Source organism: Macaca thibetana, chromosome 7 (genome assembly GCF_024542745.1).
Source record: "Macaca thibetana thibetana isolate TM-01 chromosome 7, ASM2454274v1, whole genome shotgun sequence".
NCBI lineage: Eukaryota > Metazoa > Chordata > Mammalia > Primates > Cercopithecidae > Macaca > Macaca thibetana.
The window spans coordinates 72,704,578-72,726,518 of record NC_065584.1 but is presented as its reverse complement, the minus strand read 5'-3'; the positions used below and the strand labels follow the sequence as shown (position 1 = coordinate 72,726,518).

The window sequence follows — 21,941 nt, the reverse complement described above, 5'->3', positions numbered from 1 at the left end:
AGCCGGGTGTGGTGGTGAGTGCCTGTAATCCCAGCTACTTGGGAGGCTGAGGCAGAGACTTGCTTGAACCTGGCAGGCGGAGGTTGCGGTGAACCGAGGTTGCGCCACTGCATTCCAGCCTGGGTGACAGAGCAAGACTCCATCTCAAAAAAAAAAAAGAAGTGGAGACCTAGATCTTTTTATAATCTTATAGTAACTCACTTCAATTTTACCTTAGATGTACCTTAAGAATAAACATATTTTCTCTAATTCTCTTACGTATTAATTTAGTTTCAGTTAATATTCCTCAAATATGTGTATATTTGTGTAAGTTTATATATATATATTTTAAAAATATTGTTATAGGTGGCCAGGCGTGGTGGCTCACATCTGTAATCCCAGCACTTTGGGAGGCCGAGGTGGGCAGATCACGAGGTCAGGAGATCAAGACCATCCTGGCTAACATGGTGAAACACCGTCTCTACTAAAAATACAAAAAATTAGCCAGGTGTGGTGGCATGCACCTGTAGCCCCAGCTACTCGGGAGGCTGAGGCGGGAGAATCACTTGAACCCGGAAGGCAGAGGTTGCAGTGAGGCGAGATCCCGCCACTGCACTCCAGCCTGGGTGGCAGAGTGAGACTCCATCTGGAAGGAAAAGAAAAGAAGAGAAGAGAAGAGAGAAAAGAAAAGGTTAAGAAAATTATAAGGAAGAGAAAATATATTTACTGTTCATTAAGTGGGAAGTGGATCATCATCATAAGTCTTCTTTCTCATTGTCTTCACATTGAGTAGGCTGAGGAGGAAGAGGAGGGGTTGGTCTTGCTGTGTTAGGCATGGCAGGAGGTGGAAGGGGAGGTGAGAGAGAAAGGCATACTCGCTGTAACTTCATGGAAATACATAGTAATTTCTGTCTGACTTTTTTATACTTTTCATTTCCCTAAAAAATGTTCTATGTGGTAACAGTTCTTTTCCCACCATTTGCTTTAGTTTCACTGCCTGTATAGAAGGGTCCATGTTGTAAAAGAAGTCAAGAAGTCTTGAAAAATCAGAGCCCTTCTGCCAGATTGTCTAATGTCAGTTTCTTTTCTGGCACTGCTGCTTTTACATCTTCTTCATCATCTGGCAATGGTTTGGAGGCACTCATCTCTATCAAGCCATTTTCTGTTAATATCTCTGGTGTGTCTATTAGCTCTTGAATTTCTCCAAGATCCAAATTTTAAAACCCTCCACCCCCCAGCCCACCTTTCTTTTCATATCTACCATATCTTTCATGATTTCATTGATTGGCTGTGTCATAAATCCTGTGAAGATGTGCACAACACTTGGACACAGTTTTCTCCAGCAGAAATTTGTTTTGTGTTTGATGTCTTTCACAGCTTTTTCTATGACAATGGCATCTTCAGTGGTGTAATCCTTCCAGACTTTCATGATGTTTTCTTTATCGGGGTTCTCTTTTTTTTTTTTTTTTTTTTTTTTTTTGAGACAGAGTCTCGCTGTCACCCAGGCTGGAGTGCAGTGGCGTGATCTTGGCTCACTGCACCCTCCATCTCCCAGGTTCAAGCAATTCTCCTGCCTCAGCCTCCCGAGTAGCTGGACTACAGGTGCACGCTGCCACATCTGGCTAGTATTTTGTATTTTAGTAAAGATGGGGTTTCACCATGTTGCCTAGCCTGGTTGCAAAACCCTGAGCTCAGGTAATCTGCCCGCCTCGGCCTCCCAAAGTGCTAGGATTATAGGCGTGAGCCACCGCGCTCAGCCCACGGTTCTCTTCTATAGCATCAACAGTACTTCCCATAGTGTAATGTGTGTAATGAACCTTAAAGGTCCTTATGACCCCAGATCTAGAGGCTGAACTAGAGATGTTGTGTTCGGGGGCAAGTACAACACTTTGACGCCTTCAGTGTTGAACTTGTGGGGTTCTGGGTGGCCAGGAGCATTGTCCAATAACAAAAGAACTTTAAAAGGCAGTCCCTAATTAAAAGAATACTTTCTGACTTCAGGGACAAAGCATTGATGGAACCAGTCCAGGAAAAGGGTTCTTGTTATCTGGGCCTTGTTGTACAGACGAAAGCCTGGTAACTGGTGTTTATCTTTTTCCTTTAAGGCTTAGGGGCTAGCAGCTTTATAGATAAGGTAATAATAATAATAAACCAGACTGCATTTGTACAAAATAGTAGAGTTAGCCTATCCCTTTCTACCTTGAATCCTGGTGCTTACTTCTCTTCCTTACTAATAAATGTCTTTTGAGGGATGTTTTTTCAGAATAGGCACTTTGATCTCCATTAAAAACCTGTTCTGATAGATATCCTTTCTTCTCAATGATTGTCTTAATGGTGTGTGGGAACTCATCTGCTGTCTTTTGGTTGGCAGAAGCTGCTTCTGTTGTTTTGTTGACATTTTTAAAGCCGAACTTCTTTGTAAAATTATCAAGCCATCCTTTGCTGGCATTAAATTCTCCAGCTTTAGATACTGTTAGGGTTCTCCAGAGGGACAGAACTAATATAATATATGTATATATGAAAGGGAGTTTATTTATTTTTTTTGAGACAGGGTCTCCCTCTGTTGCCCAGGCTGGAGTGCAGTAGTGCGATCTTGGCTCGCTGCAACCTCTGCCTCCTGGGTTCAAACGATTCTCCCATCTCAGTCTCCTGAGTAGCTAGGATCACAGGTGTGTGCCACTACAGCCCAGCTAATTTTTGTATTTTTATTTATTTTATTTATTTAGAGATGGAGTCTTGCTCTGTTGCTCAGGATGGAGTGCAGTGGGTCAATCTCAGCTCACTGCAACCTCCGCCTCCCGAATTCAAGCAATTCTCCTGTCTCAGCTTCCCTAGAAGCTGGGATTATAGGCACACGCTACCGTGCCTGGCTAATTTTTGTATTTTTAGTAGAGACAGGATTTTGCCATGTTGGCCAGGCTGCTCTTGAACTCCTGACCTCAGGTGATCCAGCCACCTCAACCTCCCAAAGTTCTGAGATTACAGGTGTGAGCCACTGCGCCTGGCCTAATTTTTGTATTTTTCGTAGAAATGGGGTTTCACCATATTGGTCAGGCTGTGCAAGGGAGTTCATTCGAGATAATTGGCTGACATGATCACAAGGCAATGTTCCACAATAGGCTGTCCACAAGGTGAGGAAGAAGGAAGCCAGTAGTGGCTCAGTCCAAGTCTGAAAGCCTCAAAACCAGGGAAGCTGACAGTGCAGCCTTCAGTCTGTGGCTGAAGGCCTGAGAGCCCCCAGCAAACCACTGGTGTAAGTCCAAGAGTCCAAAGGCCAAAGAACCTGAAGTCTGATGTCCAAGAGCCGGCGGAACAGATGAAAGCATCCAGCACAGGAGAAAGATGAAAGCCAGAAGAGACTCAGCAAGCTGGCTTATTCCACTTTCTTCTGCCTGCTTTGTTGTAGCTGCACTGTCAGCCCATTGGATGGTGTCCACCCACATCAAGGGTAGGTCTTCCTCTCCGAGTCCACTGACTCAAATGTCAGTCTCCTTTGGCAACACCTTCACAGACACACCTAGAAACAATACTTTACCAGCTATCTAGGCATCCCTCGATCCAATCACGTTGACACCTAATATTAATCATCACAGATACTTTACCGTCCTTTTGCTTTAAGCTGTCATAACTCTGCTTTTTCTTGAATCATATTAGTCTATAGCTATGCCTTTCTTACAAGCAGTCTTGCAGCACAAAAAAGCTGCATTTTCAATACAACATAAAAAGTTGGCCGTGCACGGTGGCTCACACCTATAATCCCAGCACTTTGGGAGGCTGATGTAGGTGGATCACTTGAGGTCAGGAGTTGGAGACCAGCCTGGTTAACACGGTGAAACCCCATCTCTACTAAAAATATAAAAATTAGCCAGGCATGGTGGTGGGTGCCTGTAATCCCAGCTGAGGCAGGAGAATTGCTTGAACCTCGGAGGCGGAGGTTGCAGTGAACCAAGATTGCACCTTTGCACTCCAGCCTGGGTGACAGATTGAGACCCTGTCTCAAAAAGACAAGGAAAGAAAAAAAAAGATATTTGGCAAAAAGCGCAAGGTTTTCATGCCTACTGGCATAGCTGCAGGAACAGCTTCACAAATTTCCTTTTCTTTCTTTTTTTTTTTTTTCTTTTTGCAATGGTTCTTACACTGGATTCATGTATCTTGAAATGGCAGGTAGCCACAGCTGCAGACCCCAACCTATGGTATATATCAAGCAGTTCACCTTTTTCTTGTAATGTCATGACTGTTTCCTGCTTCTTGAGAGCACTTCCAGCATCAGTTATGGCGCTTTGTATTAGTCCTGTGGTGTTATTTAAGGTTTGTAGTATTGTACTAAACATGTTGAAAATTATGTAAGAACCACAAGAGATCAATTTTTACTGTGATTTGCAATTTACTGGAGAGGTGAACTGCTCACATAGAGATGAATAATGTCACATGGCATTTTAAGCAGATACTCACAACCCTTGAGCTCACTGCAATAGCAGCAGGAGGTGGCTAAGAAATTATAGTAGTATATTATGTACTGCAGTTAATTTTATGCAGTTATGACTTTTTTTTTTTTTGATACAGAGTTTCACTTTTGTTGCCAGGCTAGAGTATAATGGGGCAATCTTGGCTCACTGCAACCTCCGCCTCCTGGGTTCAAGCGATTCTCCTGCTTGTTCAGCCTCCCGAGTAGCTGGGATTACAGACGCCTTTTGTATTTTTAGTGGAGATGGGGTTTCGCCATGTTGATCAGGCTGGTCTCAAACTCCTGACCTCAGGTGATCCACCCGCCTCAGCCTCCCAAAGTGCTGGGATTACAGGTGTGAGCCACCGTGCCTGGCCCATGCAGTTATGATTTAATACTATATCTTTATGTTTGAATAAATTTCTCATGACTGCAAATGGCACAATGTAATGTCTGTCTGTGCGGGTAAGTTTTGATAACTCTATTATAAAATTAAAAATTGCACATATTTTATGGTAATAAATGATAAACTAGTGTCTACATTTATTTTATGCATTCACAGCATACTTTTTATTGATTTTTTTGACATTTCTAGTCTATAGGTTCATCTGAGTTTTTAAAAATTGTTACAAATTTTCAAAAAATGTTTAATATATTTATTGAAAGAAAATCCATTAATAAGTTGATCCACACAGTTCAAACCTGTGTTGTTGAACTGTATGCTTTCCTCCAAAGCATGCCTAGTCCTTTTCTAAATAGTTTCTTGGCCTTATCACGTATTATGTGTTATTGAAATTGGTTCCTTTCCTTGTACTCCTGCCACTGTTTCCATTTGCTGTAAACCATAAGATCAGAGCATCTTAAACAGAGCCACTAAAGTAACCCTTGTCCCACATAAAAGACGCATCCTGCTCTGAATGTAGAAGATATAGCGGATTTTATCCAGGGTGTCAGTAATACATAGTTTTTTCTTGGCTGAATCTGTTTGCTTGGACATTCGTTCTTCAGTAAGTAGAGACAACGGAGCTGCATTACTTTGTCTCTTCAGGCACAGTATCACAGAAACTGGCGTATCTACTTTTTATGGCACTGCTGTGTTATTTGTTGATTTCTGTTTTCACCCATACACTCAGTCTTTTTTTGTTTTTTTCTGAGACGGAGTTTCACTCCTGTTGCCCTGGAGTGCAGTGGCGCGATCTCGGCTCACTACAACCTCCGCCTCCCGGATTCAAGCAATTCTCCTGCCTCAGCTTCCCGAGTAGCTGGGGATTACAGGCATGCACCACTATGCCTGGCTAATTTTTGTATTTTGAGTAGAGATGGGGTTTCTTCATGTTGGTCAGGCTGGTCTGGAGCTCCTGACCTCAGGTGATCCACCCGCATCAGCCTCCCAAAGTGCTGGGATTACAGACGTGAGCCACTGCGCCTGGCCCCATCCACTCAGTCTTAACAGATATTCTTGTGTTTGCCTTTGTAATGCCCTTTTAATCATTAGTATATATAAGAAGATTATGGACAAGTTTTTCTCTTTCTCCCCTCCTTGGAAGCCATATTAAAACAATTATTGTCCAGACACAGTAGCTCACTCCTGTAATCCCAGCACTTTGGGAGGCTAAGGCAGGTGGGTCAATGGGGCCGGAATTTGAGACCAGCCTGGCCAACATGGCGGAACCTCGTTTATACTAAAAATACAAAAATTCGTGCAATTGGTGCACGTCTGTAATCCCAGCTACTCATGAGGCTAGGGCGTGATAATCAATTGAACCCAGGAGGCAGAGGTTGCAGTGAGCTGAGATCGCACCACTGCACTCTAGCCTGGGTGACAGAGTGAGACTCTGCCTTAAAAAAAAAAAACCCAAAAATTATTAATGCATTTGATTCATTGAAGGCTTTATACTATGTTTTCTTTGGATAAACATATTGGTCCAATGAAGCATGCCTTTATCACTGGCTTCATCTAGAAAGGCAGATAACATCTGTTTGGCAAGCTTCACAAAATTCATTTGGAATTATAGAACCAAGATTAACTATGTCGGTGTGCATTGTGGATTGCATTCTGCCAGTGGCCCCGGCTTACCAAATATGCACTGAGCTTATCTTGGGTTCTTCGGTCTAGCCCTTTTTTAAGACTTAAAGAAGGGATGCAGTTTCAGCTTTCTACCTATGACTAGCCAGTTTTCCCAGCACTATTTATTAAATAGGGAATCCTTTCCCTATTTCTTGTTTTTGTCAGGTTTCTTACAAAAATTAATTCAAGATGGATTAAAGACTTAAATGTTAGACCTAAAATCATAAAAACCCTAGAAGAAAACCTAGGCAGTACCATTCAGGACATAGGCATGGGCAAGGACTTCATGACTAAAACATCAAAAGCATTGGCAACAAAAGCCCAAATTGACAAATGGGACCTAATTAAACTAAAGAGCTTCTGCATGGCAAAAGAAACTACCAGCAGAGTGAACAGGCAACCTACAGAATGGGAGAAAATTTTTACCCTCTACCCATCTGACAAAGGGCTAATATCCAGAATCTACAAAGAACTTAAACAAATTTACAAGAAAAAAATCAACCCCATCAAAAAGTGGGTGAAGGATATGAACAGGCACTTCTCAAAAGAAGACATTTATGCTGCCAACAGACACATGAAAAAATGCTCATCATCACTGGCCATCAGAGAAATGCAAATCAAAAACACCATCTCACACCATTAGAATGGCAATCATTAAAAAGTCAGGAAACAACAGGTGCTGGAGAGGATGTGGAGAAACAGGAACACTTTTACACTGTTGGTGGGACTGTAAACTAGTTCAACCATTGTGGAAGACAGTGTGGCCATTCCTCAAGGATCTAGAACTAGAAATACCATTTGACCCAGCCATCCCATTACTGGGTATATACCCAAAGGATTATAAATCATGCTGCTATAAAGACACATGCACACATATGTTTATTGTGGCACTATTCACAATAGCAGAGACTTGGAACCAACCCAGATGTCCATCAATGATAGACTGGATTAAGAAAATGTGGCACGGCCAGGCGCGGTGGCTCAAGCCTGTAATCCCAGCACTTTGGGAGGCCGAGACGGGCGGATCACAAGGTCAGGAGATCGAGACCATCCTGGCTAACACGGTGAAACCCCATCTCTACTAAAATATACAAAAACCTAGCTGGGCGAGGTGGCGGGCGCCTGTAGTCCCAGCTACTCGGGAGGCTGAGGCAGGAGAATGGCGTGAACCCGGGAGGCGGAGCTTGCAGTGAGCTGAGATCCGGCCACTGCACTCCAGGCTGGGCGACAAAGCAAGACTCTGTCTCAACAAAAAAAAAAAAAAAAAAAAAAAAAAAAAAAAAAAAAGAAAATGTGGCACATATACACCATGGAATACTATGCAGCCTTAAAAAAGGATGAGTTCATGTCCTTTGTAGGGACATGAATGAAGCTGGAAACCATCATTCTGAGTAAGCTATCGCAAGGACAGAAAACCAGACACTGGGCCGGGCGCGGTGGCTCACGCCTGTAATCCCAGCACTTTGGGAGGCCGAGGCGGGCGGATCACAAGGTCAGGAGATCGAGACCACGGTGAAACCCCGTCTCTACTAAAAATACAAAAAATTAGCCGGGCGCGGTGGCGGGCGCCTGTAGTCCCAGCTACTCAGGAGGCTGAGGCAGGAGAATGGCGTAAACCCAGGAGGCGGAGCTTGCAGTGAGCCAAGATCGCGCCACTGCACTCCAGCCTGGGCGACAGAGCGAGACTCCGTCTCAAAAAAAAAAAAAAAAAAAAAAAAAAAAAAGCCAGACACTGCATGTTCTCACTCATAGGTGGGAATTGAACAATGAGAACACTTCAACACAGGATGGGGAACATCACATAGTGGGGCCTGTCGTGGGATGGGGGGAGGGGGGAGGGATAGCATTAGGAGATGTACCTGATGTAAATGATGAGTTAATGGGTGCAGCACACCAACATGGCACATATATACATATGTAACAAATATGCATGTTGTGCACAGATACCCTAGAACTTAAAGTATAATAATAAAAAAAAGACTTAAAGAAACAAAACTTATCTTGCCACTTATTTGTCCCTTAATTTCCCACCATTAAAAGCTCATTTGATGTTCACTTACATATCCTGCTTAATTTCTCTGAACCTTAATTTCCCTGCTATAGCATAAGTATGTCAGATGGCGTCCTTAAGTTTCTTTCTATTGACTGAACACCCTCTCTGTGTTGTGTTTACAAATAGTGGAAGCGAAAATTTAGCAAGACAGGAGAAAGGAAGGCTCTGGATTGTCAACTCATTGCAGACTGCGATTACCAGCTCCATTACAGTGGCTGCATCTTTTTTTGATTCTTCTATGGGCTTAAGGTGGTGGTAGTTATATGGGTGAATGTAAAATATCTTTGTGGAATTTTAACTCTAAAGATTTTAAATTGTGGATTGCAGTCTCTTTGTAGTACTGCCTATACAATATTCTTGGTGCCTACCAAGTATTTGACTACTTCATTCTGGCCTAAATATATGGAATGAATTTAGGTATGACTGTTGCTAACCTGATTTCTTGTTGCAGACAAAACTTACCTGGGGCCCATACTTATGGTTTTACATGCTTCGGGCTGCTACATCAACTCTCTCAGGTATTGCTTTTCTGCTTGAATACTGTATAATTTCTGTAACATGCTTCAGCAACAGGAGCTTTGCTAAATAGGATGTTTCCAAACTGAAGGAGAAACAGTAGGGAGTTAATCACTGTCCTCAGGAGCTAGCTAGCATTGGGACATAGTAACCTAACTTGTACTTCACATTAAAACATTCTTCAGCTTCCAGTATGGGTTTTTTTTTTTTTTTTTTTTTTTTTTTTTTTTTTAGGAATGAAAAATGACTATATTAGTTTAGATATTGTTTTCAAGTTCTTAAACCCTTTCTCTTAACAGCTATTTTGCTGCTTTGTCATTTGGTTTCCAATTGATAACATTCTCAATCTGTCTCACTGCTTATTCTAAACCATCTATTACAGTTAATTTATATTTCTATATCATTAATATTTCATTTCTTTAATTGAGATGTGACTAAGTCATATTTGAAGGAAATGAATTATCAACTTATAACTTAATGTGAATTTAAAATATAGGTTTTAAATTAGAAAGCTTTCATCTGTTTTCATTTTTAACTCCCTCATAGCTTTTTATCACTTTCTGCTTTTTAATAGAGCTAGTTGTGAATAGTAATCGATTCAACAGACATTTACTGAGCACTCAATATATGCTAGACAGGTTGGTGTAATGGAAAGAGCATGAGCTTTAGATTCAGACCTAGCTTTGAACTTTGGATCTACTTTATCAATTTGGGTAAGTTCTTTAACCTCTCTACATCTAACCTTTCACAGTGCCTGGCACATGGTAGGCATTCAGTGAGTGTTATACTACAAGCCATTCCCTTCCTCCAGCCCAATGATATCCCAGCTTTCTGAGTATACATTTTTCTTTTTTGAGACAGAGTCTTGCTCTTTCATCAAGGCTGGAGTGCAGTGGTATGATCTTGGCTCACTGTAACCTCCACCTCCTGGTTTCAAGCTATTATCCTGTCTCAGCCTTGTGAGTAGCTGGGATTACAGGCACCCGCCACCATGCCCAGTGAATTTCATATTTTTAGTAGAGATGAGGTTTCAACATGTTGTTCAAGCTGGTCTTGAACTCCTGACCTCATGTGATCTGCCTGCCTCAGTGTGAGGCATGAGCCACCATGCCCGGCAGTATACACTTTTCTTAAAGACATAGACATATAACAGATATACCTAGTGATAAGTGTTCTAATACACATATGAAAAGACTTGTTGGGAGTTCTGAAGCCACTAATACTTCTTGAAGAAATCAGGGAAGATATACAGAAGAGAGATATATTAGGTTTTTATAATCTCCTTGAGAGCAGGAACAGTAACTCTTGTATTCCTACAGTGTCTTACACATAGAAAGTGCTCAAGAAATGTTTATAGAATTATATAAGTCTTTTAACTTTTGTGTCTTCAGTGTGTGACTTCCTTGGAGAGAAGATTGCATCTGTTTTGGGTATCAGCACCCCAAAGTACCAATATGCCATTGATGAATATTATCGGATGAAGAAGGAGGTATGTATGCCTCCTTTTTACATTTTCTTGATTCAGTTCAGTTTGCCATGGACTTGATGGGTTGCATAATGAGCGGATGTATTTTCTAACTGCCCAACATGTAGCTCTCTTATGCTAGGCATTTCATTCTAGAATCATTAATTTCTTTTATCAAAGTAACATACATGTAGGGACATGGATGCAGCTGGAAACCATCATTCTCAGCAAACTATCGCAAGAACAGAAAACCAAATACCACATGTTCTCACTCATAGGTGGGAATTGAACAATGAGATCACTTGGACACATGAAGGGGAGCATCACACACCGGGTCCTATTGTGGGGAGGGGGTAACCCTAAATGATGAGTTAATGGGTGCAGCACACCAACGTGGTACATGTATATATATGTAACAAACCTGCACGTTGTGCACATGTACCCTAGAACTTACAGTATTAAAAAAAAAAAAAAGTAACATACATTTTGGAATTCTTTAAAACTGGAATTTCCCTATGATCTGTGTGCAAAATAAGCTAGATTTCATTGTCTTAGTGCTATGTGAGATGCCTTATATACATTATTTAATCTTCACATGCCTCTTTTTGGATTATCATTCTAAGATGAAGAAACAAGATACTTAGAGCACATGGACTAGATGTAGGACAAGTGGAGTGGTTCAACACAGACCAAGTACAGGAAATGTGTATGTGCCAGGTGTTAGTGCACAAAAATTTGAGGGCAGTTTAAAAATAGTGAGGTCTTAAGGTGAGAGTGAAGTGAATTTTGTCTTAAAAAATAAAAGCCTTTAGTGCTTAGGACCATGGGCTCAAGAACCAAAGGGTTTGAATTCAGAATCTGTTCTGCCACTTAAAACTCTGTAACCTTGGACAGAACACTTAACCCCTCAATAAGCCTCAATCTCCTCATCTTTGTAATGAGAATTGCAGCATGCATGCTTGGGGACTGCTCTACAGATTAAATACAATATATAAAATGTTTGGAACAGCACCTAGTGTGTATTGGTGAATACAACAAATATTGGCATCTGCTATTCTTCAAGCAAATAGAGGGCAGCAATTCAGGTAAAGCTAGAATGTAGAGGCATGAAGGTACGTTGTTATGGTTGGGGAAATGGCAAAAATATAATAGTTTATTGTCACTGGGGCATAAGGTACAATGTGGGAGTAACTGGACATGAGCCTGGACAGGTCAGCTGACTTAACATTTGTTATATGGTTTCAAACCTGTTTTATGAACAGATAAGTATTTAACACTATAAGCCTGACTTAGAGTCTCATTACCTCATCTGGACTATTAAACTAGCCTCCTAAATGGTGTCTTTCTATTCTCAAGCAAGCCCCAGAGTAATCTTCTGGGGCTACTCACTGTGTACTGACTACCCGTTCTGCAGGGTCCAATACAAATGCCACCTCCTCAATGAATTTAGTTCTGCAATGAGAAATTATTTACCCTTTCAAAATCTCTACATCTGTCATAATACTGTTTTTACATGTCTTAACTTCCCTACTAAGTTGTAAACTTCTTGAGGGAAGGTACTGCCTTATCTGTGTATTTGGTGCTTATGGGAAAACTATGCTATATATCATTTAGTAAATGAACCAGCCTATTCAACCGAATAGACTGATACCCTACAATTGAAGTGATACAGTTGAAGCTAACTTTTTATTTATTTATTTAGCTTAGACTTAATAAAAGAAATATAGTCATTGTCAAAGTTAATTCAGGTCTCATCTAAGTGACATAGTGCTGGACCGTGTTTTAAAAAATAACCTCTTTTGGGCTGAGCGCGGTAGCTCACGTCTGTAATCTCAACACTTTGGGAGGCTGAGGTGGGTGGATCACTTGAGGTCAGGAGTTCGAGACCAGCCTGGCCAACATGGAGAAACCCTGTCTCTACTAAAAATACAAAAATTAGCTGGACATGGTGGCAGGTGCTTGTAGTCCCAGCTACTCGGGAGGCTGAGTCAGGAGAATTGCTTGAGCCTGGGAGACGGAGGTTGCAGTGAGCCACTGCACTCCAGCCTGGGCAACAGAGCAATACTCTCTCAAAAAAACAAGAAAAAAACTACTTTCCTTAAAATGTTTTACAGTAGTTATTTCAATTAGAGAGCAGGAGAAGGGAAAATATGTCTTAATTAGACCAAACTGAATTGAACATGACACTTTTTTTTTTTTTTTTTTTTAAACATAAGCTGACAGTGGGGAAAACAGCACTATATACCTTTTGGACTTTCGTATTTCATCTATTCTTGATGTTGCCCCCTTTTTTAGGAAGAAGAAGAAGAAGAAGAAAACAGGATATCTGAAGAAGCAGAAAGACAGTATCAACAGAATAAATTGCAGACTGATTCCATTGTTCAGACAGATCAACCAGAGACAGTGATATCCAGCTCATTTGTGAATGTCAATTTTGAAATGGAGGGAGACAGTGAAGTAATTATGGAAAGCAAGCAAAATCCAGTCTCTGTCCCACCATAAAATGAAATGACTATCAAGCTTTAAACTCTTAAGTTTTTTTTTAATATAGAAACTTTCACATTCTTTATTCAGTGGGACTTAATACAATTATTTATATTTTAAATTATTAAAATATCTGGAAAGGGAAAATGTTTCTTCATTTTTAGAATCTATCTAGCAAAAGCCAGATCTGAAATTCTGATATTTGTACTGTTTTTACTGTGCATAGAATTAGTGCTTTGGTTTTAAAATGATCTTTTAAAAACATTAAGGACATCCTAGAGCCTTAATAGTTAAGAAGAGTTAAATTATCAAGCCTGTCTATTTGTACGTTTGCTTTTTTTAAAAAAGGTAAGTTGCTGATTAAGTCTAATTGTAATTGATAATTCCATAGTCTTAGATTAAAATGAGGATATTTTCTTCTAGATTTTCTCATGTTATGCCATGCATTTATATATCTAACCATTAATTCACATTAAGGATGCTTCACCATATAATAAAAGGAGAAAGATGGAAGCACTTTGAATTTTCTTTCATTGAGAATAACTTTTATGTAAGATTCTGTATTTATAACACCAGATATTAAGATAGGCTTCCATTTTTTAATGCAAGCCACTTAATCTTGTATTCTTTTTCAGGACTCAAATAACTAGCTTTGAACATAAAATTAAAACACTACTTATGGAATACATTTATTAATGTTAAACCTAGTGAATATCCATGTGGCATCCTGGTTATGTTATCCGTTCAGCATTCATCCTATAGAAAAGTGGTTTGGAGGAGATTGGGGGATAGTGGGACAGGTATAGATTTAATCCATCAGGAGCAATTAGATATTGTATAAGGTGCAATGATAGCCTAACGAAATTACCTGACATTCATCATTTAGAAGTAGCAACAGTGAAGACTGGACAGTTTACCTGAATTTGTTTGGCCATTCCTCTACCTACTTGGTTATTTGTAAACCTTATAAAGGTATATATTGTGAAGCTAATTTTGAAAATATTCCTAAATATGGCTGGGTACGGTGCTTATGCTTGTAATCCCAGCACTTTGGGAAGCTGAGGCGGGCAGATTACTTGGGTCAGGAGTTTGAGACCAGCCTGGCCAATGTAGTGAAACCCCATCTCTACAAAAATACAAAAATTTAGCCGGGTGTGGTGGTGCACGTCTGTAATCCCAGTTGCTCCGGAGGCTGAGGCAGGAGAATCACTTGAACCAGGGAGGTGGAGGTTGCAGTGAGCCGAGATTGCACCACTGCACTCCAGCCTGGGTGACAGAGTAAGACTCCATCCTGGGGGGGGGGAAGAAAAATACATATATATACACACACACACACACATATATTTCTAAATGTGTGTATAGAACCTTTTATCAGTATAACATTGATTTATAATTAAATGTGGGTGAGGAAGAATGTGTGGAGTATTTCAGAAATTTTGATCTTAAAACCCTTTTCAGAAACTTAAAGCTGTTAGAAATTAAGTTATATTAATAGCCTTCTAAACAGCATTAAGTTTTCAATCTTAATATATCTATATAAAATATAGTGTCAGAAAGTAACATCATCAATACAGTGGGTCCGTAATGGAAATCTGTGTCAATGAACATGAACGGAGTTCCTCAACTACAAGTTGAAGGATAATTAAACTTTTCATTAGGAGTGTTCAGCTACATGGATTCATGGAATGGTGGTTCATAGTAAGTGATGGTAATCTTTTTATTCATGGGTGTAAACCATTTATAACTTAGTGCTCAAAAGATTAATCTTTTGATTATATAATGTCCCATGAATTATAGTTTACCAATAGTTCTAAAACATGCTAACCTAACCTTTTCCTTCTAATTTAACTTCATTCGAGATAGTACCTCTCACTCACAGATATTTATTTGGTTATCAAGTGAAGGTAGGTGTGTCTAAAAGTGATCTTTTGAATCCTGTCTCCCTAGAGGTAATAGTATCTAGAGTTTACCGAGAACATTTTATGATTGTAATAAAAGGAAGTAGTGACTTATGGAGGTTTTGTTTCTTGAATTTTACTTTTGCTACTTGTCCAATAGTGGCTAGTTTATCAATAGTTATTCACTGTGCCTTAAGTTTATACTGTTTATGCAAACTATAAAATTTCCCATAAATGTATTCAGTGGTTTGTCTTATTTTAAACCTCTTTCACTCACTTTTTCATACTTCCTTTTCAGTCCTTTTAAGAATTCCAGTTCCAGCTGGGTGCAGTGGTCCACGCCATAGTCCCAGCACTTTGGGAGGCCGAGGTGGGCGGATCACCAGGTCAGGAGTCTGAGACCAACCTGGCCAACATGGTGAAATCCCATCTCTACTAAAAATACAAAAATTAGCTGGGCATGGTGGCAGGTGCTTGTAATCCTAGCTGCTTGGGAGGCTGAGGCAGGAGAATCGCTTGAGCCTGGGAGGCAGAGGTTGCAGTAAACGGAGTTTGTGCCATTGTACTCCAGCCTGGGTGACAGAGTAAGACTCGTCTCCAAAAAAAAAAAAAATTCCAGTTCCTTCTGGATCATAGTTCATATTTACCTTCTTCTAATCTTTCAGCATCTCATAAAAACTAAATGTAACATATAACTGAAGTCTTTACCCTGAATTAACATAAATGCTTTAACAAAAATCCTTAACAAAATGAAGTTTATTTTTTGGTTTGAGACAGGGTCTTACTCTGTTGCCCAGGCTGGAGTGCAATGGTGCAATCATGGCTCACTCCAGCCTCGACCTCCTGGGCTTCAGCAGTCCTTCCCTGTCAGCCTCCTAAGGATCAGGGATGACAGGCTCATACCACCATGCCCAGCTAATGTTTTTTATTTATTTTTTGTACAGACTTCGTTTTGCCATGTTGTCCAGGCTTGGAATTAAGTTTTATAAAATGTAACTCTGGTACTGGTTAATAAAACTAGACTTTTTTTTTTTTTTTTTTTTTTTGAGACAGAGTCTCGCTTTGTCGCCCAGGCTGGAGTGCAGTAGCGCGATTTTGGCTCACTGCAAGTTCCGCCTCCTGGGTTCATGCCATTCTCCTGCCTCAGCCTCCCGAGCAGCTGGGACTACAGGCGCCCACCACCATGCCCAGCTAATTTTTTGTATTTTTAGTAGAGACGGGGTTTCACCGTGTTATTCAGGATAGTCTCGATCTCCTGACCTCGTGGTCTGCCCACCTCGGCCTCCCAAAGTGTTGGGATTACAGGCATGAGCCACCGTGCCCGGCCGACAAATTTTTTATACCAATGATTTTCATGAAAGTAAAACACTAGTTTGAATACATTTTATTAAAACATCCAATTAAAAGAAAGAACAAGGCTGGGCATGGCTCACATATCATGGTGGCTATAATCTCAGCACTGTGGGAGGCTGAGGCGGGTGGATCACCTGAGGTCAGGAGTTCGAGACTAGCCTGGCCAACATGGCGAGACCCCATCTCTACTAAAAATACAAAAATTAGCCAGGCATGGTGGTGCACACCTGAAGTCCCAGCTACTCAGGAGACTGAGTCAGGAGAATTGCCTGAAGCTGGGAGGTGGAGGCTGCAGTGAGCAGAGATCATGCCACTGCACTCCAGCCTGGACAACAGAGGGAGACTGTCTCAAGGAAAAAAAAAAACAAAAAACGAAAAACAAAAAGGCTGGGTGCCATGGCTCACATCTGTAATCCCAGCACTTTGGGAGGCCGAGGCCGAGGCAGGCAGATCAGTTCAGGTCAGGAGTTCGAGACCAGCCTGGCTAACATGGTGAAACCCTGGCTCTGCTAAAATACAAAAATGAGCCAGGTGTGTTGGCAGGCGCCTATAATCCCAGCTACTCAGGAGGCTGAGGCAGGAGAATCACTTGAACCCCCTAAAAAAAAAAAAAATCCTAATCCTAACCCAGAAATAAAATGGCTCTACTCTAATGAATGGGAAAGTTTGTAATCTTTGAGATTTTATATATATATACATATATAAAATCTATGTGTGTGTATATATATGCACTGTCAGTCAAATATTCACATTCTAAATGACTGTCAGAAATATTCCATGGAAACTTCATCTCTGAAGATTATACATGTTTAAACTGAACATCATCTATCTACAGCAAATCACACTTCCCATCTTTGAACTAAAAGGAACCAGAACTTACCCTACCTCCTAACAAGCAATATTTGGTCCTATTGCTTCTAAACTATTGCAACCAGAATTCCAGTAACCAAAACATTTGCTGTGTTCTCTAGGCATATCAAGTGTTTTATTTAGACCATTCTGAGGATTTTGCTTTAAAGGCTTTACATGCAGCATTCAAGTATCTCTTAATATAAGACAGTCTAGTCTTTCAGAGATCATGTATCATCAAGGTCTGTAGAGTTTTCACTGTCATTTGCAACAAGAGCTTCTCTGTTCTCATAAGTCCAGAAGCCATTCAAATCGATTAGAATGGTGGTTACTGTGTCTCCTTGATTACTGTTGATTAAATCCTGAAGAGAGATTTTCAAAGGATCCTTTGGTTTTACCATGTCAAAGATTTCATCCTGCAAGAGAAAAAAAATACAATGAAATTTGATCCACTTAATTTCTATCACACGTCGTGATCCAAAATTCAGGGCTGTCTGCATCCACTGAAGTATGGAGGAATAAAATTGAGGGCTGCCACTTGGGCTTATGTTAATTTTTTGTTCTACTTTTTTTCTTTTCCATTTAACAGGCAGTTTCCTTTTCTCTACCTACAATCACAAAATTTTATTGGATAACTCCTTAGCTATGTGATAGCTGTCCTTCATTTTGTAGATGAAGAAACCAAGGCTCAGCATCTAATCCAGCTACATAGGTAATTAGTGGCAGAACTATTTAATGCAGTGTTCAGGGACTGCATGTTAACTAATTTCTTACATATTTTTCTATTGCCTTTCTAATTGGTGGTGAAACAAGGTTTTGTCTGTAGTTTTTGTTGTTTTGTTTTGTTTTTGAGATGGAGTCTCGCTCTGTCATCCAGGCTGGAGTGCAGTAGAGCAATCTCGGCTTACTGCAACCTCCGCCTCCGGGGTTCAAGCAATTCTTCTGCCTCAGCCTCCCGAGTAGCTGGGACTAGAGGTGCACACCACCACACCCAGCTAATTTTTGTATTTTTAGTAGAGATGGGGTTTCACCATATTGGCCAGTCTGGTCTCAAGCTCCTGACCTTAAGTAATCTGCCCACCTTGGCCTCCCAAAGTGCCGGAATTATACGCGTGAGCCACTGCACCCAGCCTTGTTTTTTTTTTTGAGACAGAGTTTCACTCTTGTTGCCCAGGCTGGAGTGCAATGGCGTGATCTCGGCTTACCGCAGCCTCTGCCTCCTGGGTTCAAGCGATTCTCCTGCCTCAGCCTCCCAAGTAGCTGGGATTACAGGCATACACTACCACATCCGGCCAATTTTTGTATTTTTAGTAGAGACGGGGTTTCTCCATACTGGTCAGGCTGTCCTCAAACTCCTGACCTCAGGTGATCCACCTGCTTTGGCCTTCCAAAGTGCTGGGATTACAGACGTAAGCCACCGTGCCCAGCCCCTTCTTTTTTTGTGTGAGATGGAGTGTCCCTCTGTCACCCAGGCTGGAGTGCAGTAGTGTGATTTTGGCTCACTGCAACCTTTGCCTCCCAGGTTCAAGCCATTCTCCTGCCTCAGCCTCCTGAGTAGCTGGGATTACAGCTGCGTACCACCACACTCGGCTAACAAGGGTTTGGTTTAATTTTTTTTGCTAATGGTTCAACTCAATTAAACATCTAAATGTTTCAGAGATAGTGACAAAGCTTCATTTCCAATATTGATGTCAACATTTTATTAGGATAGGAGAGGAGTTCTTCTTTCTGGATATGCATTAGATATCCAAAAAGAAGCTAAATGCTGCTAAAACTTACTGGAACATATAGAAGACCTCCTTCTATATTATGAAGTGTACAACAGATATTTACAGGGAATTAGTACATGTTTTCTAATCTTTTTGTAGTAAAATTACTACAAAATTTGTAGTAAAATAAAATTTGTAGTAAAATTACTCAGGTGAACAGGCTCTTTGAGGTAGCATACTAAAAAAAAGTGCCTGAACCTAAACAGTTTCCAAGGTAAAAATTCAGTTTACAGTTGAATAGACTGCCGTAGGATGTAGACTGTACTGACTGTCTTAATTTTCTTTTTTTTTTTTTGAGTCGGAGTTTTACTCTTGTTGCCCAGGCTGGAGTGCAGTGGCGTGATCTCAGCTCACTGCAACCTCCACCTCCCGGGCTCAAACGATTCTCCTGCCTCAGCCTTCCGAGTAGCCAGGATTACGTGCATGCACCACCACACCCAGCTAATTTTTGTATTTTTAGTAGAGACGGGATTTCACCATGTTGACCAGGCTGGTCTTGAACTCCTGACCTCGGGTGATCCGCCCGCCTTGACCTCCCAAAGTGCTGGGATTACAAGCGTGAGCCACTGCGCCCGGCCCCCTGACTGTCTTAATTTTCAATTAAAATGAATGAATGCCTCCAATGAGAACATAGTGATGACAATACTAAAATTATAAACTATATAAATAGTCCAAATGTGGTCTCAGTTCGTAATGATTTAAATATCAGTTCAGAACAAAAAGCAAATACTTGATTCAAATAGTACTTCATTACTTGCTTTCATATAAAATTTCATGTAATACAAATGACTATCTCACAATTATCTGGTAATATGTAAATTAAAGGAAAAGATAACCTTGACATCTTGAAATGAAACAGGATCTTGTCCGTGGATTTTCATTAGTTCCTGTATGGCCTGTATTTGATAGAAATAAATCTAAGTAAAAAATGAAATACACAACATCCCCTCTCTTGCCCCACAACCCCTTTCTACTTATAGTTCCTTTCCTATCAGACCACAAACCTCATCATTTTCTTGACAATCTTTTTAGCTTTCTTGACCTTATTCCATATCAATGAGCAAAACCTAAATTCTCAGTGTATTGACCTTTTTAGACCTGTATCTTAACTACTGAGAACTTCAGGAAAAAAAATAAAAAGACTACAGATTGCTGCGTCTACATAGGAATGTTCTCCAACCTCAAATGGGCCCTCAACATGGCATCACAATTATTCTGTTTGATCTGCTCCTCTCATTTTCCACGAATGTTATTCCTGCCTTCACTATTAAGACCCCCAATCTACTGTCTCCCTTCCTACCCTACACTTTGCTTTCTATGTAATACAAGAAATGGAGGTAGACCTCCCAAAACTCTTCCTTTTTATAAACTTTAACAAAAAAATGAAGAAACTGCTGTCATCCAGTGGGACTACAAAATACTTCAGGTGAGCATTATTCAGTGGAAATGTGAAGTTTAAAATTCTTGGTGAATAGTCAACTAACTTTGTTCCTAATGCCTACTCTGTATGTGTTACCACTGATAATCAGAGTATCCATAAAGGAATCTCTTTGAAGTAGATAAGCATCTGAGTACATGCTATGTTAATATAGTAATAGGCTTGGATGGTATGATCTAGAGGGAATCATCCAGGCCCAGCTTTATCACTAGGATACTGATGTCCAAACGCTCTATGAATAGCCCAGGATTATAGGGCTCAGCACTGGACACTTTTTTTTTTTTTTTTTTTTTTTTTTTTGAGACGGAGTCTCGTTCTGTTGCCCAGCCTGGAGTGCAGTGGCCGGATCTCAGCTCACTGCAGGCTCCGCCTCCCAGGTTTACGCCATTCTTCTGCCTCAGCCTCTCGAGTAGCTGGGATTACAGGCACCCACTACCTCGCCCGGTTAGTTTTTTGTATTTTTTAGTAGAGACGGGGTTTCACCATGTTAGTGAGGATGGTCTTGATCTGACCTCGTGATCCACCCACCTTTGCCTCCCAAAGTGCTGGGATTACAGGCATGAGCCACCACACCTGGCCGATTTTTAAGTTTAATAAAAGCATTTACTTAACAGATTTCAGAAGGAAATCAAGTCTGTTTTTAGTTTTTTATTTCTTTCCTATTTAAAAAAATATAAATGAGTTAAAGCTGATTTGATTAGATATAAAATAATGTATATGTCAGGGGCTGTACTACCATTGGAAATACAAATATGTGATAAATTCTGTACTTGTGACGAAAAACTTGTAAGATGCTAAGCAGTTCAGAAAAGGTAGCTCCTTTCCACAGAAATTTTTATAGACTTTGGTAGTTGTATTTTTTTTTTTTTTTTTGAGACAGTCTTGCTCTGCTGCCCAAGCTAGAATGCAGTGGCGTGATTTTGGCTCACTGCAACCTCCGCCTCCTGGGTTCAAGTGATTCTCCTGCCTCAGCCTCCCAAGTAGCTGGGATTACAGGCAAGTGGACCCAGTTATTGGGGAGGCTGAGTGGGAAGCCTGCCTGAGCCCAGGAGTTGGAGGTTGCAATGAGCTATGATCATGCCACTGCACTCCAGCCTGGGTGACAGAGCCAGACCTTTTCTCAAAAAAAGAAAAAAAATAAATAAAAATCACGAGTTAGGTAAAATGGTTACTAAATATTTAATTTACGCAAAATGATACATCTTTAATTTGCTCCTTTTTCTAATTTCCTAAAGTAGATGCTGATTTTAGATCTTTAACGTTTTCCAATATATACATTTAATACTATAAATTTCCCTCTAGCCACCGCTTTTGCTGCATCTCACAATTTTTTTTTTTTTTGAGACAGACCCGGCCACAACCAAATGATACCTTAAGGAACAATGACTCACTTATGCAAATGAGACTTACCCTAAAGAAATAATTAAGTGAAAAGACATTCAGATATCCTTTGTTCTCAATATCAAGCAGTTTGAAAATATACTGTAGAGCTGCGGGTTCCTTTCTGTTTTCTAATGCAAGGACAAAGTCCAAGTAGGTCTTATAGTCCTGCAGAACAGAAAATAATGTTCATTAGAGGCCTTAGTTGAAATTAACTTTCAAGTGCATATTAAGATTTGAAGCTA

At 40.5% G+C, this 21,941-nt stretch overlaps 2 protein-coding genes across 5 annotated transcripts in view; one reads left to right on the top strand and one right to left on the bottom strand.

Moving 5' to 3' along the window:
- Window positions 1–15,146, top strand: part of LOC126959164 (signal recognition particle 54 kDa protein) — a 98,514-nt gene extending 83,368 nt beyond the window's left edge. The window contains exons 3-5 of one of the 2 annotated variants that reach the window (XM_050798109.1): window positions 8,996–9,062; window positions 10,452–10,549; window positions 12,821–15,146. In XM_050798109.1, the coding sequence (XP_050654066.1) occupies window positions 8,996–9,062; window positions 10,452–10,549; window positions 12,821–13,027 (372 nt within the window). In that variant the 3' untranslated portion in view covers window positions 13,028–15,146. The remainder of the gene's footprint in view (window positions 1–8,995; window positions 9,063–10,451; window positions 10,550–12,820) is intronic. The other variant, XM_050798110.1, reaches the window with a different exon arrangement.
- A 2,073-nt stretch (window positions 15,147–17,219) lies between these two features.
- PPP2R3C (protein phosphatase 2 regulatory subunit B''gamma) overlaps window positions 17,220–21,941 on the bottom strand; it is a 37,023-nt gene continuing 32,301 nt past the window's right edge. For all 3 annotated transcript variants that reach the window (XM_050798111.1, XM_050798114.1, XM_050798112.1), the window contains 3 exons: window positions 21,727–21,864; window positions 19,715–19,774; window positions 17,220–17,525 (listed from right to left, as the gene is read on the bottom strand). In XM_050798111.1, coding sequence (XP_050654068.1) covers window positions 17,337–17,525; window positions 19,715–19,774; window positions 21,727–21,864 — 387 coding nt within the window. In that variant the 3' untranslated portion in view covers window positions 17,220–17,336. The remainder of the gene's footprint in view (window positions 17,526–19,714; window positions 19,775–21,726; window positions 21,865–21,941) is intronic.